Source organism: Colletes latitarsis, chromosome 11, assembly GCF_051014445.1.
Source record: "Colletes latitarsis isolate SP2378_abdomen chromosome 11, iyColLati1, whole genome shotgun sequence".
NCBI lineage: Eukaryota > Metazoa > Arthropoda > Insecta > Hymenoptera > Colletidae > Colletes > Colletes latitarsis.
This window is the reverse complement of record NC_135144.1, coordinates 25,515,853-25,539,147: the sequence shown is the minus strand read 5'-3', so window position 1 is coordinate 25,539,147 and position 23,295 is coordinate 25,515,853. Positions and strand designations below refer to the sequence as shown.

Below are 23,295 nucleotides of genomic sequence, written 5' to 3'. Positions count from 1 at the left end.
AATTGCCACGCTAAAATCCCTCAAATTGTCCACGTTGTTCCCAAAAAATTGAAAACTAGCCACAATTTGTTCTTGAATTTGTTCTTGAAATATTTAATCTTGAGAATAAATTTTTTCTAGTTCTTTAAAATTGTCCCCGAAAACGAACGTTGGTTTCAGACAATTGGAAACTCCCAATTTGTCATAGAATTTGTTCCTACAGAACTCGTAGAAATTGAAATTGATATTTCATTTAGAGACTCAATTGTTTCAGTTACAATGAAGCTTCGTTGCTCGTATACGAATAACAGTCGAAGCGTTAAAGGGATGTTGCGTTAATGGAAACATTAAAATCTCTCGGTTTCGTTCACGGACGACCATAAACGGGCGATTTTTCCAAACGAACCCCGTTCCTGCTCGTAAACCCGAATCGATACGAACGTTATGACCCTTCTGGCCCGGTTACTGTGTGTGCAGCCAGCTTCATAGTACGTCTCGCAGAAGTTATTTCCCCGAGAACGACGTCGATAACCTTTTACCGCGTATACCGCAAATTTATTGGCCACCGGGTGCATCCCGGCGAATCTCGAGAATAAACGCGTTGCGCAAACACAATACCAAACGGTGAAATGGAGAAAGAAAACCACACTATTTGCTGAAAGTTCCAACCAATGCATCGAAACTTACCAAATGCACAATTTTAATTTTTAAAATATCGAGATAAAAGATTCAAAGCACTCGTAAATCTGTTCGTTCTGAAATTTATTTATTTCTCGCCAGTTCGGTGTCAAATATTTTTATTTTATCATCGAACGAGCCACGAATTTTTTATTTCGAAATTTATTTACGACGTTTATATGTGTATTTGTCATTTGCAACAAATTGTTAACAAATCGCGTTACGATTTTATAGTAAAATGGAGTTCGAACATCCACGATGTACGCCATCTTTATTTCTACAGAAGAAGCGATAAACAGTCGATCGTTTTGTTGTGGAACGTGTTAATTTAGAGGGGAATTTTTCCCAGCCCCGTTCGAGTATGGTTTGTGAAAAAGAAACGATTCCATGAATTATTGATCGCATTTCGGGCAGAGAAAATGACGGGACGGAAAATTTCACGTTTTCTTGCCCCCGTCCGGTTGCGGTCGTTTAATTAACGCGCTTTTGAAAGACCCGTGACTAATTATGAACCAGTCAGCGGGCCCTTTATCCTTGGAATAACGACGTCGCGGGAACGCAACAAGTTTCGTAACCTGAGCCATGAAAAGAGACTTTCCAGAGATTCAGAAAATCGACGCGAAACTACGGTCAGCTCGTGTTGCAAATCGGTGGTCCGTGACTCGATAAAACGAGCAAATTTATTTTTAAAAGAATTTTCTTAGCTTTTAAATCTTGTAAATGTCATTTCCTGGACTTCAAAAGTGGAAGAAAATATCGGAAAAACATTTTAAATCCTCCTTCGATCTTCCATTTTGTAATGGCTTCGATCAGTCGTCGAATTTCGAATTGTTGAATTGAAAGAGTAAATTAAAAACTTTGCGAATATATTTATTCTCCCGAGGAGAATTATTTGAGAAAATGGTTGATTTCGTAGATACGTACATACGTTATGTGAGAAAAACAGGGACGCTCAGGTTCAAGGTTTACTTCGGCGACGAAAGTTTTACGAAGCAGTTTTCACGGAGGTCGTCAACGGTACTTTCTTCGCGAATTTTACGAGTGCCAGCGGCTTTTTCGTCGACTGGTTTCCAAACGTTGGCTCATGGAAGTCGTAAAAAAGGTCTATAAAGCACGGTTTCACTTCGACGCAGAGTGAACGATCTCGTAACGCGGACCTTGAACGTCCCAAGGGCCATTTGCGTCGCATTTATGCTAGTAAAAATAATAATACGTCTTTAATACTACAAACTTGCATACGTAAAAAATTCAGAATACAGCCAAAAAAAAACCGAGTATAGCATTAAGGATATAACTATAGATTAAGTGTATTCTGTTATTAACCTAACCTTGCCTCGAGAATCGAGAGTCCAGTTAAGAGTCCGTAAATATAAAAATTTTAACCTGTCGTTTAGATAGATTTATGAAGAGGAAGTTTTTTTTTTTAATTCGAAGTTGAAGAAGGATTAAAGAAAAAATATAAAGATTGGAACAAGGAACAATGGAAGACAAAGACTACGAGCAGATTATTTGTTCCAGTAAAAGTGACGTTGTAGAATAAAAGTACTCTTACAAGCACATGACCTAATCGGCTTTGTCGACCTCGAGTTGCAGCCATTTTTCCGCTCCAGTGTCTCTTTCAACCGACCGAGCTGGACTAATTGATTCCGCTGAACTGTTCACCGACATACATATTTCTAAAGACTTAGGTGGACGGTGATCTTATCTAATTAGATCGATACAAAGTCGTCTACGAGTGATCGAAATTATTTAGACTCCTTCGAGCGAAGAAATCATATTCGTTATTCGTGTACGTTCTAAATCTATTCTCAAAGCAATTCTCGCCGGACAATAAAACCACCTGTACGAATTAGAATGTTGTAACAAAATTCTTACTCGTTCATAGTTGAATAGCCACACGCTCGTCGATTGAAAAACACGTATAATGGTCTCTTTTTATGCTCAGGTTGGCAAAATACGACTATAATGCATTGTAAAAATTTCTCAACTTTATTTTCAATACTGTTTCTAAAAATTGCTTTCGAAATGGGAATTTTCGTTCCATTGTATTTCGTCACTATTGTTTCATCTATAAATAATTTTATATTATTAATTATACCAATTGTCAGAAATTATTTTTCAGTTTCTGTAATTCGATCTTTTTTTCAATTTTAAGATTTTCATCTTAATTTCTTTCTAATTTTAAATAGAATTTATGTAGATATCTCCCTCGTCGTTACTAATTTCTTCCAAATGAATGGAAAAAACATACCGGCAAGAAGCTCTCACGAAATCGTCGCTAGAAAACAAGGCACTCGAAGAAAGTAGAACGAAACTCTCGGGGATTCGGTACACGGAATTTGTTTCCAATCAGGGGCGGATTTACCATAAAATCGACGATGAAAGTTCATCGTTTTGAGCATCTTATTTGTCGATCTTCTGGCAATTTAACCATTCTTCCGAACCATAGAAAACACGTTCTTATCGTTCGTGATTTACTCAAATAAGCTTTCGATCTTTTCTCCATTTTATTTAAGACACATCATCGACTCTTTACTACTTCGATCTTAAAGTCAAAGATCACAAAAGATCGCAAAGTCAAAGCCATCAAGACCTAATGGAAAAGATAGATTACTTGGCGAGGAAACACAGAAACCGTGCAAAATTTCAATCTTCCCTCCATTTTGTTTAAAACTTATATTCATATGTGATATGATATGATATGAAAATGAGTAAAAGATTGAAATTCGTCAAATTTTCATCTATCATATTTTAAACAAACCACAGAAACCATACAAAATTCGACGAGTTTCAATCTTTCCTCCATTTTATTTAAAATTACCAATGATATGATACATATGTTTCCTCGTCAAGTAATCTGTCATTTTTATTAAGTCTAGATAACTTTGATTTTGTCAGATCGAAGGAACAAAGAGTCATCAATCATACATACATACATATATATGTATATATATATATAACAATATATACAATGATTGATGACTCTTTGTTCCTTCGATCTGACAAAGTCAAAGTCATCAAGACCTAATGGAAACGACAGGTTACTCGACGAGGAAACACGAAACGCAGAAACGATGCGGAATTCGAGGAACGGTCCCCTCTCGGTGGAAGGATCGGGGCCCGTTCTTCGACACGGGGTAGATGGCAGCACCATCCAGATGGTGAAAGTCCCCCCGACGAAGAGGAAGGAGTGGTGGTGCACATATAGAGGGGCGAGAGGGCGCGGCTTGTCCAGACGCTCTTTGTCCCGACGACGACGATGACGGCGACGACGACGTTCACCATGTCGCCAAAGTTCCTGTTTCTACTTGGATCCCTGTTTCTGCTTGCCGGTGAGTACTCTCTCTTCCCATCCTTTGATTCTCTCCGTTCGAATTACGCGTTTCCACCGGGTTCAAATTTTGCGCGGATCAATTTCACAACGTCGATCACAGCGTTCCAAAACGGAGGTTCCCACGTTGTATCTTTCGCAAGTTTCGTAGGACGTTTAAACGTTTGGATGGCATCTTTCGTTCATTTCCGATTTTTGAGTTTCGTCGTCGATGATCTTCGTGAGCCGAGGGATTTGTTTTGACGGCACGAGTGAAAGTCTTCCCGGGAGATCGAAAGTCGAGAATGATTCTCTGCCGAGAGGAACGATCGAGCTTCGAATGTTTACGAGCGGTGAAAGTTGTTTTCGACGTTTTATGGATTCTCCACGAGTGCTCGATATTTAAAAGTTTCCTCGCGAGATTCTGTTCCCGCGATCCGGTTCTACGCAATATTCAAACCTTGGCAACGTTTGTTCGAGCGTGATTAGAAAGCAGATTGAAATAGAAAACAATACTTTCCAGTTTTCAGTTTCCCTTATGTCCAAATAATTCGCGTTCAACGCAGTTTCTGTTTCTTCGTATCTCTGAAACGTTTCACGAGAGTGAATGCCCGAGTGTATCTTCCAACAGTGCAGAAAAGATACGAAAGCTCCGTGTGACTTTAATAATGCACGCGTGGAAGCAGGCCTAGGCGCCACGGAAAGTCTGGTGATTTCAACGCCTGGTAGCGAGGCGCGTCAATCAATGGCCGCGACAGCGTAACGCCACTGTGACAGTTTCTGCTCCATCTAATTCCACGCTAATCGCGTCAAAACCTCCCTTCGAAAATCATATGCAATTATTTACCGGTCGAACTATTTAATCTACACTCTTTATCCGAATTATCGTTTACCCAAACACTAGACAAGCTCCAATCGATCAACAGTAAATTTATCTTTAAATTTCTTCGACGTTCTAATGTTTCACGAAAGACAATCTCAAAGTTTTAAAAGTTTTGCGAAGGACGCTCGTCCGGAAGCGACGATCACGATCGCGGATCACGATCCACGAAGGGGGCTCGAAGCCTCGAACAGTATGTTCGACGAAAGGGCGAAGAGGGACGAGGAGGGACCAGAACCTACTTTGGAGAACCGCTCTGTCGCTTCCCTCCCCACCCCCGCCTCGTTGCCCTGACATTTCCAAGACTTTCTACTTCTACGGGGGTTCAGCGACCCCGGCGTGTTCGGTTTACGATCTCCCGGGATCGTGGCTTCCAGCGATCGCGACATTTTCCGCGACTAATCTCGAAACGACCGCCTACCGCGCTACGAATCTGCCCTTTTTATTCAAATGTCACGTCGTTTCACTTTTCGCCGCTTCCAAGCATCGAGAAACGCGGAACGAGGAGAAAGATCGACGCCTCGAACCGATCGCCTGTCGATTTTCGATCGCTCGACGTTGGCTTTCGCGAAGCTTTCTGGGAGACGTTGCAACTTTAGCGATTTGTGATCAGCGAAACGATTCTTTCGAGCATAGAAAGCGAAGAGGACAGGTTTCGTGGATTCTGATGGATATTTTGTTCCGTTTAATTCGTTCAGTCTTTAAACTGACTATTTAAGATGGTTGGAGTTTTGCACTGTATACGTTATTAGCTATTTTAATGGATAAACATATTTATATTTCAATGTTAAATAAAACATTCAAAATGACAAAATGGAATTACAACTCTCAATTTTAAAAATTGACAGCCACTTCACGATGGAATGAATTCTCAAATGTGGTTTGCAATATTCTCTCAGCCCTTCCGTTTGAATTCTTGATTTTCCACTGTTTGGTATTCAATCAAATATGACTAGAAATGGAAAGGGTGAATAATCTTGCATATGTCAGGCCTCTTAATTTTTACTTTACTTTTAAATGAATCAAGAGGTGAATTGTATCTTTGTCGCGAGATATATGGATTGTGAGGTCACGTTAGAGATTGTGCTCGTGAATTGAGAGTCGTTTACGTAATCGGTGATAGAAAGTACGTAATTGACAGTGGTGGAAACGTAGGGAAAGAGTGGGGCGTCTCTTTGCTTTCCGAGATCACTTTCTTCCCTCCAGATAAGAAACATTCGTCCATTCGACTTCGTTTTGTGAAATTTCATCGACGAACGTGAAATATTTGCACGATTTTTATCAATCTGAAATTCGTGCCACTATTTCTAATCGCACAGAACATTATTTAACACTGGAATTTTTGAAAATTCACCATAATTTTCTACAAGAGTACGAATAAACATTATTTCCATTGCATTACATATTTCTTCGCGTATCTGATACACCATAGTCGTAGTTCTAGTGTTGAAATAATTAAATTGGGAAATATTCTGTCGCAAACGTTGATTTCGTTCGTCGATTTTCCAGGAACTCCGGTCAGAGCGCAAGACGACGAGGGTGGCGATGGAATCGACGCGAACGCTGAGGAATTGTGCCAGGACAGGCCTGGGGACGAGTACTTCCGGTTGAGCGTCGAAGGAGACTGTCGCGACGTCGTAAGGTAAACTTTGAACCATTTACTATGTTCGTAACGTGAAAATTATAAAATAAAATTCGTTACTTTCGTAAAAAAAAATTAAGTTCCACCGTTAAAATCACTACTTTTAACCCTTAAGTGAATTATCGTGAAAATTTATGTAATCCTTTAAATGCTTTAAAGTTCAACAATTCAGTTGAGATTGAGAGTCCACTTAAGGGTTATAGTAATAATTTAGAGAAACCATAGTCTGCTCGAGTCTTACTTTCCGCCATTTTCAGCGAGAAAACTCATATTTGTACGAAACCTAAAACGCATTACTTTCTAATATCAAATAGAAACTTTTGTAACAAAAATTGTAAATTAAAATACTTAGTATAAATATCAAGAAACTCGTAAAGACTGTGTATTCTGCAGATTATTATAGTCAAAAGCTAGTTTGTCCATTCTTGCTAAAGAAAATTAATCGAAAGGAAAATGATAAAATCACAAACGATTTTCTCGGTTTAAAACGCTACTCGACGGGTTTTTGTGTCTCGAATTGGGTTTAGATTGGTTCCGTGTGCCGTGCAAAAGTAGAACACAGTGTCTACGCGAGAAATTAACGGTGAAATCGCGATTTACTTTGAACGAGGATTGAAAAGCGAATTCCTACGGTTCCTTCTGCGATCGAATTCCGCGTTCGAAGGTTCAAGGCGAGCCTGATACCGGATACAGGACTCGCCTTCCAACAACGACGGGTCCCGGTGTCCTGAGTCACTCGAACGAACCGAGTATTTCCGTCCTCAAGGACGTAGAAACGTCCACGGAAACAGGAACGTTGCTTCGAGATCCTGCAGAATGCTGTCCAAACGCTTTGCCAACCGTTTGTTCGATTCGAGAGAACCGTTAGCGATTGTTCAATTATTCATAAACTACTGCAATACAGTTACTATTTAAACTGATAAAAAAAACTCGCAAATGAGTGTTTATTTCTTAAACGGAAAGAGGAAATTGAGGCTAGATTTTACTATCGTGGTTAGGTTTTGTAATAGCATGTTTAATTACCAGCAGAGTCGCGTTTACTATATTTTATTAAAAACTAGCTCGTTTAAAAATAAAGGACCTCGCGCAGACCTTATGGAAAATGGCCCCCGGTTAAATTAGCTGAACTTTTGATACGATGTAGCTCATTATGTCTTGATGAAATGTTCCAATGGAGATACAGGGGATCAAAAGTCAATAATAGTGCACCTTATTCTAGACTACCACGTTCGAGCATATTTGAGTGTAAAAAGCACTGTGTCCATTTATTTGACCCCTTAAAACTCAATAGTAGCACCGTGGACCCTTAAATATTACCCTTTGAGCCTCTAACCCTCTGTCTCCTCTTCAGGAGTCAAAATAAAAAACGCCAAAAAGGTAAAAAATGGTTCCCTTTTTCAATGTACAAACATGAAGCACCGTTGACATTAGCATTATCCAGTGTGCACCACGAAGGGGTAGGTGTCCGCGGTCCCAAGGGGCAGGTATGGTCCCGAAGTATGGTTCTTTTACGGCTTTACAGTATTGCAATTTGCATTGTACCATAAGGTACAAAAGGTGCCAAATTGCAATTGTAATTTAACTAATATTCACTAAACGAGGTCCGTTAATAAATGTTGGAATTCTCAAAGTCTAGAATGAGGCGCACTATTATTGACTTTTGATCCCCCGTATTTAGGATTCAATTTACGAGCTTGGACCCATTGGAAGTTCAAAAAAGTTCCAAAGTTCAAAAGTTCAGCTAATTTAACCGGGGGCCATTTTCCATAAGACCTGCGCGGGGTCCTTTCTTTCCTTCGTTGGATGTTTACTTCGCAAAGAATCTATTAATAGTTCATCCCGACAATTTAACAAGAAACAGGAAGCACTGCTATCGAAACCGTGCAGTATAAGGACGAAAGGAATGCTCTTGCGGAAATTCAGTCGCTTTGTGTGACGCAATTTCTGACGCAACACGTTTGTTCACCGTTTACTGAAAATACGCGCTAATGGGAACAGGCCATCGAACTAGACAGTCACATCATTAATCGTCAATTAAGTACCAGTTACGATGGAACAATTTAAATCTCAATTTAAACACGCGCTTTCCTTTCCACTTTAAACGGGGCGACTCTAATATGTGGACTATAGCAACGTTGTTGCTAGTGACGAATTAACTTTAACAGGAAAATTTTTTTCGTACCCCAAATTGCCTCAAACTGTTCTATATACAGTAGAGATCCGATTATTCTTCAATGCTAAATAGTTGACGAATAAAGCGTAGGAATTTTATATATTTTATTTTTTATTAATAAATTGTATTACTACATCACCCATGGTGTGTTTATCAAGAATTAAAAATGAATTTTAAAGAAAAATCGACAGGGGGGTAGGTGCCTGAATTTTTCGGTGAAAAAAAAAATTTCAAATCGTTCTGGAAAAATTATTTTTGGTTGCAGGGGTCAATTAGAATCATTTTTGGTCAACAGACATGCCCTCGAAATCCTAACCATTTTCGAGAAAAAAAATCGAGTAGATGGACAAATTTTTCGACAAAATTAAAAAATTTCAAATCGTTCTGAAAAAAATATTTTCGGTTGCAGGGGTCAATTAGAATCATTTTTGGTCAACAGACATACCTTCGAAATCCTAACCATTTTCGAGAAAAAAAATCGAGTAGATGGACAAATTTTCGACAAAATTAAAAAATTTCAAATCGTTCTGGAAAAATTATTTTCGGTTGCAGGAGTCAATTACAATCATTTTTGGTCAATAAATATACCCCCGAAATCCTAACCATTTTCGAGAAAAAAATTCGAGTAGATGGACAAATTTTTCGACAAAATTAAAACATTTCAAATCGTTCTGGAAAAAATATTTTCAGTTGCAGGAGTCAATTACAATCATTTTTGGTCAATAAATATACCCTCAAAATCCTAACCATTTTCGAGAAAAAAATTCGAGTAGGTGGACAAATTTTTCGACAAAATTAAAAAATTTCAAATCGTTCTGGAAAAATTATTTTCGGTTGCAGGGGTCAATTACAATCATTTTTGGTCAATAGACATAGCCTCAAAATCCTAACCATTTTCGAGAAAAAAAATCGAGTAGGTAGACAAATTTTTCGACAAAATTAAAAAATTTCAAATCGTTCTGAAAAAAATATTTTCGATTGCAGGGGTCAATTAGAATCATTTTTGGTCAATAAATATACCCTCGAAATCCTAACCATTTTCGAGAAAAAAAATCGAGTAGGTGGACAAATTTTTCGACAAAATTAAAAAATTTCAAATTGTTCTGGAAAAAATATTTTCGGTTGCAGGAGTCAATTAGAATCATTTTTGGTCAACAGACATGCCCTCGAAATCCTAACCATTTTCGAGAAAAAAATTCGAGTAGATGGACAAATTTTTCGACAAAATTAAAACATTTCAAATCGTTCTGGAAAAAATATTTTCAGTTGCAGGAGTCAATTACAATCATTTTTGGTCAATAAATATACCCTCAAAATCCTAACCATTTTCGAGAAAAAAATTCGAGTAGGTGGACAAATTTTTCGACAAAATTAAAAAATTTCAAATCGTTCTGGAAAAATTATTTTCGGTTGCAGGGGTCAATTACAATCATTTTTGGTCAATAGACATAGCCTCAAAATCCTAACCATTTTCGAGAAAAAAAATCGAGTAGGTAGACAAATTTTTCGACAAAATTAAAAAATTTCAAATCGTTCTGAAAAAAATATTTTCGATTGCAGGGGTCAATTAGAATCATTTTTGGTCAATAAATATACCCTCGAAATCCTAACCATTTTCGAGAAAAAAAATCGAGTAGGTGGACAAATTTTTCGACAAAATTAAAAAATTTCAAATTGTTCTGGAAAAAATATTTTCGGTTGCAGGAGTCAATTAGAATCATTTTTGGTCAACAGACATGCCCTCGAAATCCTAACCATTTTCGAGAAAAAAATTCGAGTAGGTGGACAAATTTTTCGACAAAATTAAAAAATTTCAAATCGTTCTGGAAAAAATATTTTTGGTTGCAGGGGTCAATTAGAATCATTTTTGGTTATTACACATACCCACGAAATCCTACTCAGTTTTGAGAAAAAAATTCTTCACCGAAAATATACTATGTGGCCAGAAATGTTTCTGTAACTTAATTTTCTGTCTCATTTCCTCTTGTGTTAATTTCTGTAACCTGTTGGTAATTACCCCCATCGCTATTTGACCACCCCAGTTCCGAGTATGTCGAATAATCGGAATTTTACTGTGCCCCAAAAATTTATCTCAAAAGACACCTATAGCCCAGCCTAGTTACTTTAACAGAACCTTGCGTTTCCCCTGGGACTCTCTGATAGCAATTTCTATCGATTCCTATCGAGATAAAAATCGAAATAACTCCCGTTACGCGAACCTTCGAAACGAGAATCTCGATCTAGACAAAATCGAAACGAATGAACCACAGATGCGACAAAGCGACGGAGATCGGCGTGACCAGGTTGGCCACCGTGCGATGTCCAACGGGTCTGGCGTTCGACATCGAGAGGCAGACGTGCGACTGGAAGACCAACGTGAAGAACTGCGACCAGCTCGAGAGTAAGCATCGTTAACAGAGACCATCTGACTGAAAAACGCCCTGTTTTCTTTCTGTCCCGCTCGAACAGGTGCACGAAGTCCGGCCTGAAGCAAATCACGTGCCCCAGCGGACTGGCCTTTGACTTGGACAAACAGACCTGCGACTGGAAGGGCAAAGTCACCAACTGTGACAAGCTCGAGAGTAAGTCGATCGAACAGGGTGAACTGGGGACTTCTATCTCCGCTTCTCGAGCCCTCTTCCCCTCGAAAATGCGTTTATTATCAGTTTTCAAAATAAAAAAAGAAAAAGAATCCTCCTAATAAATAGAAGCTTCTTGTTTGAGAGTTTACTATTATCTTATTTTATTTGTAGTTAGGTCTGGGTTCATTATTTTCTTATTTGATTCGTGGTGAAACGACGAAGGATTCCCTAACTTTTTATCGTTATTTTCTTGTTCTAGAATTTAACAATTTTGAGACCCCGGAAATCGAGTTATAAACGCATTGTTTCGCGGGAAAGAGCGTCTGTTCCCGATCTGTATCCCTCATCCTCGATCCGAGGACGTTAGAAACAGATCTGAGAGACTCGGAGAAGCTCCAGTTCCTTCGTAGACTCGCAACGTAGCACGCACCAGTTCGTAATTCTACTAACTCACTACTATCCGTATCATCGAGATCCACCCCACGATTCTTCTCGTCTCGTCGCGTCTCCCCCGCGAAACGAGCTTACATCGTAGCCGGAGATCGCAATTCTCAGCTTTCGGTTCTCTTTCGTCCAGTATCGTTGCATATTTCATTGGAATCGACATGGGTTTCCTGTACTTTCTAAACGCACGCGAGCAACTAATGCTTTTGACTTTGTAACATTTTCTTTTTCGCCCCGTTACGGTGCCCTAACCGTTACGCTGTTAGAACGCCGAGTGAAAATGCACCGCATCGCGGCCACGTTCATAATTAGTCGAACGGCGCTGGCCGATTCTAAAATCGCGGCTTTCTAAACTCGGCCAACCTCTTTGCCGGGCGAAGATGAATAATAATCCGTTTCGAAACGCGCCTGTTGCTCTCAGAAATCGCAATCGTGAGTTATTTCGGCGCCCTGAACTTCCGTTTATCTAATAGCAGCATTTAAACGCGATCAATAATTTTTTTTTTAATGCACTTTTGTATCTCAATTAATTTGAAAATAATTCAAACAATTTTAGAATCGTTTACATTCTTCTGGAGGCCAAAATAAGACGAAAATCAAGAATACCAATTTGTTGATGGAGGCTTCGTTAAAAAGTTAACGATTACATTAAAAAATTTCAAATCGTTCTGGAAAAATTATTTTCGGTTGCGGGGGTCATTTACAATCATTTTCGATGAATACACATATCCACGAAATCCTACCCCCATTCGAGAAAAAAATTTCAGTAGCTGTGAAATTTTCCGACAAAATTAAAAAATTTCAAATCGTTCTAAAAAAATTATTTTTGATTGCAGGAACCAATTATAATCATTTTTGGTCAATAGACATACCCTCTAAATCCTAACCATTTTCGAGAAAAAAATTCCTTACCGAAAATATAATTTCTAACCAAAAATGTCTGCCCGAATTTTCATGGGAATCTTTAAAACATCATAACTTCTGAATGGATTGGACGATTTTGATGTTTAAAAAAGCAAACTACGTGTATTTTGGTAGAAAATATGTACAAATCGCAAAAATATTCGAAAAGTTGGTCCTTGACCCCCGCAAAATGAGAAAACCCCCAAAAAAATTGTTCAACTTTCAAACAGCTATAATTTCTACAATAGTGAATATATTTAAATGAAACTTTTTTCTGAAGTAGAGCTCATGGGTACCTACAAAAAAGTATTAGACAACTTTTCTGTAGGGCGTCAAACAAAATTACTAAAAATGGAAAACGAATTTTTAAGAAAAATCGACAGGGGGTAATTTTTCGACGAAAAAAAAAAATTTCAAATCGTTCTAAAAAAAATATTTTTGTCTGTAGGGGTCGATTACAATCATTTTTGGTGAATAGACATATCCCCGAAATCCTACCCATTTTCGAGAAAAAAATTCGGAAAGGGTGAAACTTTGAACGTTAATAACTTTTTAACGAAGCCTCAATTAACAAATTGGTATTCTTGATTTTCGTCTTATTTAGGCCTCTAGAATCTCTCATTAAAATTTTTCCCCGGGGTGGCCGAACACCCTGTATACCACAGTTGCGATATTTATTCGGAAACTTTATAAATAAATCGTACAATTGATATTTATTAAACAAATAAACAATGCTTGCTCGAGTTACACGCTAAAAGTTCGCGTCTACAATTCCGAGACGCCTGGTATAATTAAAAAAGTTTTATTCTTATCTCGAGGAATGAGTTTCTGTAATACCGATTACCGATAACGAGCACCCTTCGGATAACGAGTACCATATACGCTCACGACATTTTAATATCGATATTTTTAACGTATCACGGTTATGTTTTTACAGATACGCTTTAAATTAACGCGTTTCGGTGTTGCGAAACTCGCTCGAAGAAGTCAATTAACGAGAATCGGTGCTGAATCGTAGGTACGAAAGAGTCGATAATCGTCGGTTTTTACCTGACACGGCGGAGCCGTTGGAATAATTATGAACGATACTGTACCACGTAAGTCGCTTTCGAGACGCCTGTAATCTCCGGTCTGGCCACTTTCGATACGCAACGTTGAAAGACTGGTTTCGATTTTGAGCGAAAGTGCAGCGCGACGCGCGGAGACGAGAAGCTCGGAGCGCTCAGTCGGTCTCGAATTATTTTAACCTAGTTTCGTACTCACCTCGAAGCCCTCTTCCTGCCGCCAGTTCACGCAACTCTATCGATTCACCTTGCTCGACTAACAACCGTGAAAATATTATACGCACTTTCCACGCCGCGAGATTCCCTGCTGTTCGTTAACGAGGGCTTGTCGGGAAAATTGCTTTCTGGACGTAACTGCGTGCCACCGTCGTGCCGGGACATTGAGAAACACGATTCTCGATCGATTCTATCGACCGGGGGATGCTGGGAAGCGGGTCGATTGTCCGCCATGTTGGATTAGCTTCGTATCGTCGAGAATAAGCTATAATAAATCGATTCGGTTCTCCGCGAATACCAAAGATTAATTGAAATTAGTTTAAATTTTGTAATTCATGATTGTTTATTTCCAACGCAATTATTTGCATCCGCGGAGGTTAGCTGAACGACGAATTTTAATACGAAAAATGCAGAGTGGGGGAGTGCACCGCGCTGTGTGCCGCTTTCGAATTAATTTCACGCGTCCCTAGGCTCTCGAAATTTTTATTTAACAGTTTTAAATCAAAGCGTAAGGTTAAAATCGAAATTGCTCTGGTGAAAATAAATTATCGCGGGGTATATTTCAGACTTGTCAATGTAAGAATTTATAAGAAATCTAGTCCAGTTTTAGGTATTTTAGAGTTTCTAAATTAAACGAAACTTTATACACTTTTTGCTGAGATGAAGAATTATGAAAAAAATATTATCTTGTGACATTTTTATTTGAAAAAATGTTGGGAAATTTTATTTCCATTCTGAAATTTGCGTAGGGCGTAGGGTTTCACGGATTAAAAATGGCAAAAATACGCCGCGACAAACGAGAGCAATAACAGCATTCCCCGCGGGAATTGATTAAAATTTCAGAATGCGATTCCCACGTCGCCCCGCGGTCAGAGGGTCAATATTTGAATACTGATTTATTAACCCCTCGGGCGCATAATTTCCGTGCTGAAAATAGTACGTTAAAAGCTCGTGCAAATACAAAGAACACATTTTCGAATTTCCCTTCACTTTTAAAATTTAATGGGTAAATATCGAAACAGAAGTCGTCGAACAAGGACAGAAATGAAAAGCTTGATAATTAAAGGCACGACTCGTTACGACATCTTGCAAAATTTATTCCGACGACGAAGGAACTTTCCTGGGAAACACAATCTCCAGGTTTTAACGAACGGGTATCGTGTTTATCGCGTCCGACGCTGCCACGCAATCGCTTTTCAGCTTGATAAAATTCACTCGCTCGCACTCTGTATGCATTACTACACACGTACGCGATTCTTTCTCCCCGCGATCGCTCCAGGTACGAGGTAGCGCTTCTTTTACCTTATTTCTCCTCTTTTTTTATTTCTTCTTTAATTTATAATACTCTGTTTCGCTGTCTGTCACTTTTTCTCCCTTTTCTCTCTGTCTCTGTCTCGCTCTACCTTTTGCATCTAGATCGGTTTCGCTTCGACGATCTGGCCTCCTTACGAGAACTTCTCGTTATTCAGCCAAGGCTCGTTCTCCGTCGCCGCTCGAATCCCCCCCCTCCGGATCGATCATTAATTTTCTCTCGCGCGGAGACGCTCTTCCTTCGGGGTCTCTCATCTTGTCCTCGTTGGCGCATCTTTCAAGGCTTTTCATCGCTATCTCCGACATTTTTGTCACTGTCGTCGGAATCGTGCTCGAAGCCAGAATTAGCATTTCTCGACTTCTTCCCCTCAATTAGTGGTAAACTCGACAGACTCGAGAAAGTATTCTTGGACAATGGGAAAAGTTCAGTATTTTTTTTCAATCTCTTGTATTTTATCGTATGTTCTGAAGACGGTGAAGTTTTAAATAATCTTTTCTGTCGTCGAAGAATACTTGCAGGATCTGTTGAATCTGTGAAATTTATTGCTCCGATTTGAAATGTAGAATCAAAGGAAAATCCATAAATAATCGTATTGAAAAATATAATATAAGATATAAAAATTAATTGTCTCGAAATATCGCCTGATTCTCGTTGGAATAATTCAGAGTATTGAGTGGATGTATATTTCATGCGATTCGTGAAAGTTGTTCTGGGTATATATTACAGGCGTGCAAGGTTACGTATAAAATTAAACGTTTTTAGCGAAAAATATAAAACGTATCGAAATGTTCGCGAATCTGAAACTGTTTTAAAATTGTAAACGAGTAATATCGAGCGTTTCTCGATCGAAGGGGTCGACAAAACTCGGAAATTCTGTTTCTGTACGTATCAGACATCGAGAAAGTCTTTCGAAACTCGTACGATATTTATGGAACATCGTAATTACCGTCGTATCGACACAGAATAAAGGAAACCGGTTTCTTTTCGTACCACGACATTCATGGGAAAGTAATACTCGAACTTATAAATACTTCCACGGTATATAGTAACTCGAATAGCAAGAAATAATATACACGATATGTTTAATGTTTATTTAACGTATAGTCTTTTTCAATATCGAACTGACGTGGAGATAAATTACAAAGGAAATTGTTAGATAAATTTTATTTAAGTTAAATCGGAGCAATGGAATCTCATCCGCGTGTTCTCCGTGTGCGTGTGAAATCATCTAAAATCGCCTCCCTCTTCTTCTCCGCTGCCTCTATATTTTCGCCATTTTCTAAACGTCCATCGCTGTCTACATCCATGTGTCTCTGTTCTCTCATTTACAACACGCCTGAGTGTCTCCACAACGGGTTCACCGTGCGTGCGAATCGCTGCGAGCCAACGAAACAACCCGCGCCTCTCTCCTCGCGATGGGCATCGATCGTCGATCCTCGATCTCACGTTCCCTCTCGAATTCCGATGCGTTTAACGATCTTGAAGGTTTCTCGGCCAGGGGAATCCGTGGAAAACGCCGATTCCACCCCTGGAACGGGTCCTTCAAGGCCGATTCAACCAGCGAATCGTTTCGCTTTCCGTTTTCCTCCGTCGAGGATCTCGAGAGGAGACGCCAATGGATCAAAGAAGCTCCGCAGGGGCTTCTGTTTGGTCCCATCGCTGGTCTGTTTGCATCCTCCCGTCGCTGGGCCTCGCGAAACGGAGAAATATGTTCTCGAGAGAAGGGGAAAGATACGAAAGTACTGTTCGTCGAACGACAAAGTGACTTGGAGACAGTGGCGTAGGAACGTAGAATGGAAACCATTCGAATACGCGTTCGCGCTTTCACGACTGATAACGTGTCGCTAATCCAATAGTAAATAAAACAAAATAATTGAATTACCAACACCCATTTATTAGACAGAAAGTATCAATGTTTCAGTAATAGTCTAACGTAATAGAATTATATGTCAGCTTCGACAATCGTGAAGGCGTCGAACGACTCGCACATATATGTAAAGTTTGCGCGTGTACATATTAGACTACACAGAAACGTAACTCGTCCTAGAAGACGTAATTAGTTCGATGTACTTAATACTTGAGTTGGCGAGGTACCCCCGTAGCTTTGGACTTGGGTGAATAATTAATTCAGCACAGTAGCAACTTTAACCCTTTGAATATACTAGTCACGAATTATTATAGTAATACATCGATCGCTGAAATCGTCCGAGAGACTGTCCACAAAGGGTTGACAATTGTATTATCGTCTCGGATTACGCCATTGGGACGACTCTTCCTGACGCCATCTTGTTTTTATAAAACGCAGGCTTCGTGTTTTCGTCGATAATAGAGCAGTTAAAGTTGTTAAATAATTTCAAGCTTGAAAATTTAATCGCTAATCGTAAAGATAGGATCGACGAAGTGTTTTTAAAATCGTAAGGTCTCAACAGTTTTCGAAATATTTTTAGTGGCCTTTCAGGGTATCGTGGTATAGTTTTTGTGGGTTTAGTTTCGTCCCAATGGCGCGACCCGGCCAGCATTGGTCCGAGTAGTTGGTTCCTGCGCCGCTGTGTGTATCGATCTCTGTGTACATAAAATTTGGCGAAGTAAAAGTAGAATTCGGGCCCTGTTCGCGAGCTGTGGGTAAACGTCGAATGGGCCCAGTAGTATCAGTTGCCACATCGAGGCCGTAAGGCCGCGGGAACCGGCCCGTTAATGAGGATTACGTTTGCAGAGCCACGTAAGGTCTTGCCCATCCTGAGGACCGACGAACCGGTCTGCCCCGAAGGGAAATTGTCGTGCGGTAACGGCGAATGCGTCGACAAGGAGCTCTTCTGCAACGGTAAACCGGACTGCAAGGACGAATCCGACGAGAATGCATGCAGTAAGTATCGCTATAACTCGTCATCCTACGCCACATCATCTGAACAACCATTCCAACGAAAGTCTAATTTGCATCTCGTCGGTTTAGTGTTCGACAAACACCTTTGGGATTATTAGACAAACACACACGCGTTTGTTGCGATTATACTTGATTGCGATTTCGATGGTTACATTTACCGCAAGCATTACGCGCCAATTCTTCAAAATTCATGTTAGCCTTCGCGGTACATGGCGCAGCTGTAGTTTCAAAACGAATTCCATTGAGTTTTCTCGTGTAATTTGATATCGTTTTTCTCCAATTTTTGTACAGGTGTTGAGTTTAAAGAATAACCGTCGTATTGCAAATGTCGAATCTCGATCCTCTGATTTGCCCCAGTCTACGTGAAGTTACAGGATCCTAGACCCATGGACCGAGTCAAACCACTGTACATAACGTCACACTAACCTTGACCTAAAAACCACTGAAGAACTACTGTCTCTCTCCCACTACTACTACCGTGGGAAATTGGTGAAAATCCAAACCTTGACTTACGAAAGGTTCTTGATTATCGAGAATATAAACATCAAAATCCCCACTCCCTGATTTTACTAGTGATCCAGCCCAAACAGTGTCAGTCTAGATCTGTAAACTAGCAAGTAACTCATGGTCATCATCTATTGCAGTCACTAAACCTTATCCAAATCAAAATTTTGACCTGGACATCCTCAGTCATCCAAATTGTACATACCAAAACCCAACATCTTGGGTAACCTTAATGTAGGTGCCAGTAATCTACTCTCTAAAGCATCGCTGCAATCAAATCAGTCATTATCGTCACTTATTGCAGTCACTGAAACTGACCCAGATCAAATCCTTGACCTGGACATCCTCAGTCGTCCAAATTGCACATATCAAAACCCAACCTTAGCTTAAGTAGCAGTAATCTGATCCTTGAAACATCACCTCAATGCTATAGCTTATCGTTTCCTCCTGTTACAGCCGTGGAGACTGACCCCAACCGTGCACCGGATTGCGACCCTACCCAATGCGCCCTCCCAGACTGCTACTGTTCCGCGGACGGTACCAGGATCCCCGGAAACATCGAGCCCTCCCAGGTGCCCCAGATGATCACGATCACCTTCAACGGGGCCGTGAACGTCGACAACATCGACCTCTACGAGGACATCTTCAACGGTCAACGTCAGAATCCCAACGGTTGCCAGATCAGGGGCACCTTCTTCGTCTCTCACAAGTACACCAATTACTCGGCGGTCCAGGATCTTCATCGACGCGGTCACGAGATCTCCGTGTTCTCCCTGACCCACAAAGACGATCCCCAGTACTGGACCCAGGGCAGCTACGATGACTGGCTGGCGGAGATGGCTGGCGCTAGACTGATCATCGAGAGGTTCGCCAACATCACCGACGGTTCCATCATCGGTATGAGGGCTCCTTATCTACGAGTCGGTGGTAACAAGCAGTTCGAGATGATGGCCGACCAGTTCTTCGTCTACGACGCCTCCATCACCGCGTCTCTGGGCCGCGTGCCCATCTGGCCGTACACTCTGTACTTCAGGATGCCTCACAAGTGCAACGGTAACGGCGGGAACTGCCCGTCCAGGTCGCATCCGGTCTGGGAAATGGTGATGAACGAGCTGGACAGAAGGGACGACCCGACCTTCGACGAGTCCCTTCCTGGTTGTCACATGGTGGACTCTTGTTCCAACATACAGTCGGGCGAACAGTTCGGCAGGCTGCTCAGGCACAACTTCAACAGGCATTTCAACAGCAACAGAGCGCCGTTGGGTCTCCACTTCCACGCGTCCTGGTTGAAGAGCAAGAAGGAGTACAGGGAGGAGCTCATCAAGTTCATCGAGGAAATGCTGGCCAGGAGCGACGTGTACTTCGTCACCATGGTCCAGGTGAGCTATTCTTCTTCGAACGAGATCGTAGAAAGATAGAAAACTTGCTGGACTCGTCAGTAAGGCTTTCTAGCACGTCAAGATGTTGTATAGTCGATCGAGGAGCGTATATATGTATAGAACGGAAGGTCTGTAGGAACGTTTGCGAGAGAGACAAGAGCGTAGCCCTCTGGTGGCGAGTACGGCAGATGACGCTACAGAGAGTCGAGAAAAAATGGCTAGTCAAAGATTATTTGTTTCCATCGAATTTCATTGAAGCTTCTTTCAGATATTATACAGGGTATTTACTTCGATATTAATAATTTAAACGTTTAAAAAAAATATTTTTAATCAAAGATTCAAAGGCTCGTCTAATTTGTCGCTCGACTCGTTGTAAGATTTTATTTTCGATTCGTTTCAATTTGCCGCTGGATGCTTTCGTCTTTAAAACCCGCGAGAACAGTTTTACGAGAGATTTCTCGTTACTGGAACTGTTATTACGGCTGCTTAGCTTAGCTTATTCCAATTTATTTCTCGTTTTAAATACCGCCCGCATCACGACGTTTCTCGTTCGTGATTCATCAAGCCACGAACCGTGGTTTTATCCCGCTTTGCGTCGATTTATTTTCCAATCTAGCCAACCGATAGGGCCTCTTTCTCCTTCTCGCTCTTTCGCTCGGAGTTTCAAATCCGTAAGCTCCCTCGATCGACTACCGTGATCCATCGGAAATTACTTGTTTTAGCTTCGTTTCGCGTACGATATTCTCCAAGAAACCGCCATTTTTACGAGACTAGTTATTACAAATTTTATACAGGGTGCTCGACCACCCCTGGGAAAAATTTTAATGGGAGATTCTAGAGGCCAAAATAAGACGAAAATCAAGAATACCAATTTGTTGATGGAAGCTTCGTTAAAAAGTTATTAACAATTAAATTCAGAAATTTCGAATCGTTCTGGAAAAAATATTTTCGGTTGCAGGGGTCAATTATAAGCATTTTTGGTGAATAGACATATCCCTGAAATCCTGCTCAGTTTCGAGAAAAAAATTCCTTACCGAAAATATAATGTCTGACCATACCATTCATATGTTTCACTGAATTTTCATGTGAATCTTTAAAACGTCATAACTTCTGAACGGATTGGACGATTTTAATGTTCAAAAAGCCAAACGCCGCGTATTTTAGTGTAAAATATGTAGCAATTATAACAATATTCGAAAGGTTGTTCCTTGGCCCCGTAATGTTAGAAAACCCCCATAAAAATGGTCCAATTTTCAAACAGCCATAACTCCTACAATTGTGAATATATTTCAATGAAACTTTTTTCCGAAGTAGAGCCCATAGGTACCTACAAAAAAGTATTAAACAACTTTTCTGTAGGACATCGAGTGAAATTATTAAAAATCAAAAACGAATTTTTAAGGAAAATCGAAGGGGGTAAGTGCCTAAATTTTTCGACGAAAAAAAAAATTTTCAATTAATTCTAAAAAAATTATTTTTAGCTAGGAGGATCTATAACAATAATTTTTGGTCAATAGACATACCTCCGTAATCCTAACCACTTTCGAGAAAAAAATTCGAGTAGGTGGATAAATTTTTCGGCGAAATTAAAAAATTTCAAATCGTTCTGGAAAAATTATTTTCGATTGCGGGGATCGATAACAATCATTTTTGGTGGATAGACATACCCTCGAAATCCTAACCAGTTTCGAGAAAAAAATTCATTATGTGCAGAACTTAAAACGTTAATAACTTTTTAACGAAGCCTCTATCAACAAATTAGTATCCTTGATTTTCGTCTTATTTTGGCCTCCAAAAGCCCCCATTAAGATTTTTCCCAGGGATGGCCGAACACTCTGTATAAAACGCAAAATGAGAACGACTTAAAGATTAGTCGTAAGATATACAAAGCAAACAAAAAAGAAAAAATACAAAATTAAAACCCAGACCTAATCCAACGCACAATTCCATTTTATTCGTAGGTTATTAAGTGGATGCAGACGCCCACCGAGCTGTCAGCTTTGAGAGACTTCCAGGACTGGAAGGAGACCTGCGACGAGAAGGGACAACCGTACTGTTCCCTTCCAAACGCCTGTCCATTGACCACCAGGGAACTTCCGGGAGAAACCCTTCGTCTGTTCACCTGCATGGAGTGCCCTAATTATTATCCGTGGCTGCTCGACCCGACCGGCGACGGTTTCACCGCGAACAAATGAGCGATCGCGCCCGTGAATAATCGATCGATCGAGTGGCGCGCGACTTCGATGAAACGCACGGCGATTGAGGTCGATCTTCCTGAAGAGAAACGCGCGGGAAACGTCTCGCGAACTTCCCCTCTCGAATCTCCGGTCGAATCCTGACGCGCAAATCTCGACGTGCCTCGATACTCGAAGAATCGACTTGCAAGAATCGATTGGAAACAGCGACGGGAGTCGAGCGTTTCGATACCCTCGATACACGTAATTGAAATTTTTTAATCTTGTCACAAACTTTCCCTTCGAATTTATTTCGAACGTTTCGACCGCTGTTTTTATGATCCTCGTAGACGAAAGTATTTAATTCCGTAATCCCAATGACAAAATTTTGGATTATTTTTTCGTTACTGAAAAGCACCATAGTGGTCGAAACGCTCGAAAGAAATTATTAAAAAGTGTCTTCGTCTTCGATCGATCGAAGTCAAGACTATCGTATCGATATAATCAACATCGTTTAATTATTTCCATAAATTAATCGGTAGTCGTGAAGTCATGTTCGAATTATCGACACCTCTAATAATATATCAGCTGCATAGTTATCCCGTCGAGGTTTCGACGATACTTGATGCTTGCATTATATCGATACTCCAGGAAATGTCAACGAGCACGTCTTACCCATACGGACGCCATCTTATTTCGATAATCGTTCGACACCTCCGCACGTTGCTCGAGTATACGTATCGATGTTACTAAATGTGTCCCGTCACTAACGACGAATGCTTCCGAAAGGAAATGTCAAACCTAGAATTCTAGAAACGTGTTAAAAATTCGCGACCTCTCGAAGGATGGATGACGGAGCGTTCGAATGATAAGTAAATTATTTTCTCTATCTTTGGCGTACGATCTTCGACGAGAGTCGATTCTTTTTGCAGTCAGGATTTCTTCCAGCGTTCACGTTCGCGAAACGTTTCCGTCGTCGATTGCGTACGAAAGGGATTCTCTCCTCGAGGGAATGGAGCGAATCCTTTTGCGAGGACACTCAACTTTGTACATAACCACCGTATCCTTGCCCTCCCAGATCCCTTAGTCCTTATGTTCTACTTTTTTTTTTTTTTCGGCGCATATATCCTGGCGAATGATCGATCGTTCCGTGGAAACGTCGTCTGAGAACGCT

The 23,295-nt window shown here is 40.3% G+C and overlaps 1 protein-coding gene across 1 annotated transcript; it reads left to right on the top strand.

The window, feature by feature from the left end:
• Positions 1 to 3,702: 3,702 nt before the first annotated feature.
• Verm (LDLa and CE4_CDA_like_1 domain-containing protein vermiform) lies at positions 3,703 to 22,326 on the top strand. Its single transcript, XM_076779088.1, has 6 exons — positions 3,703 to 3,989; positions 6,357 to 6,489; positions 10,933 to 11,063; positions 17,897 to 18,046; positions 19,025 to 19,947; positions 21,909 to 22,326. Exons 1-6 carry the CDS (start codon positions 3,917 to 3,919, stop codon positions 22,140 to 22,142), a joined length of 1,644 nt encoding a protein of 547 aa, XP_076635203.1. The 5' UTR covers positions 3,703 to 3,916; the 3' UTR covers positions 22,143 to 22,326.
• The last annotated feature ends 969 nt before the right edge of the window (positions 22,327 to 23,295 follow it).

Excerpts from the sequence above, each read along its gene's own strand:
- Verm (XM_076779088.1), top strand. The coding sequence starts at position 3,917 with ATGACGGCGACGACGACGTTCACCATGTCGCCAAAGTTCCTGTTTCTA. Across the intron at positions 11,064-17,896 it reads GAACTGCGACCAGCTCGAGA|AGCCACGTAAGGTCTTGCCC; the intron begins GTAAGCATCGTT and ends TTACGTTTGCAG. Across the intron at positions 18,047-19,024 it reads ATCCGACGAGAATGCATGCA|CCGTGGAGACTGACCCCAAC; the intron begins GTAAGTATCGCT and ends CTCCTGTTACAG.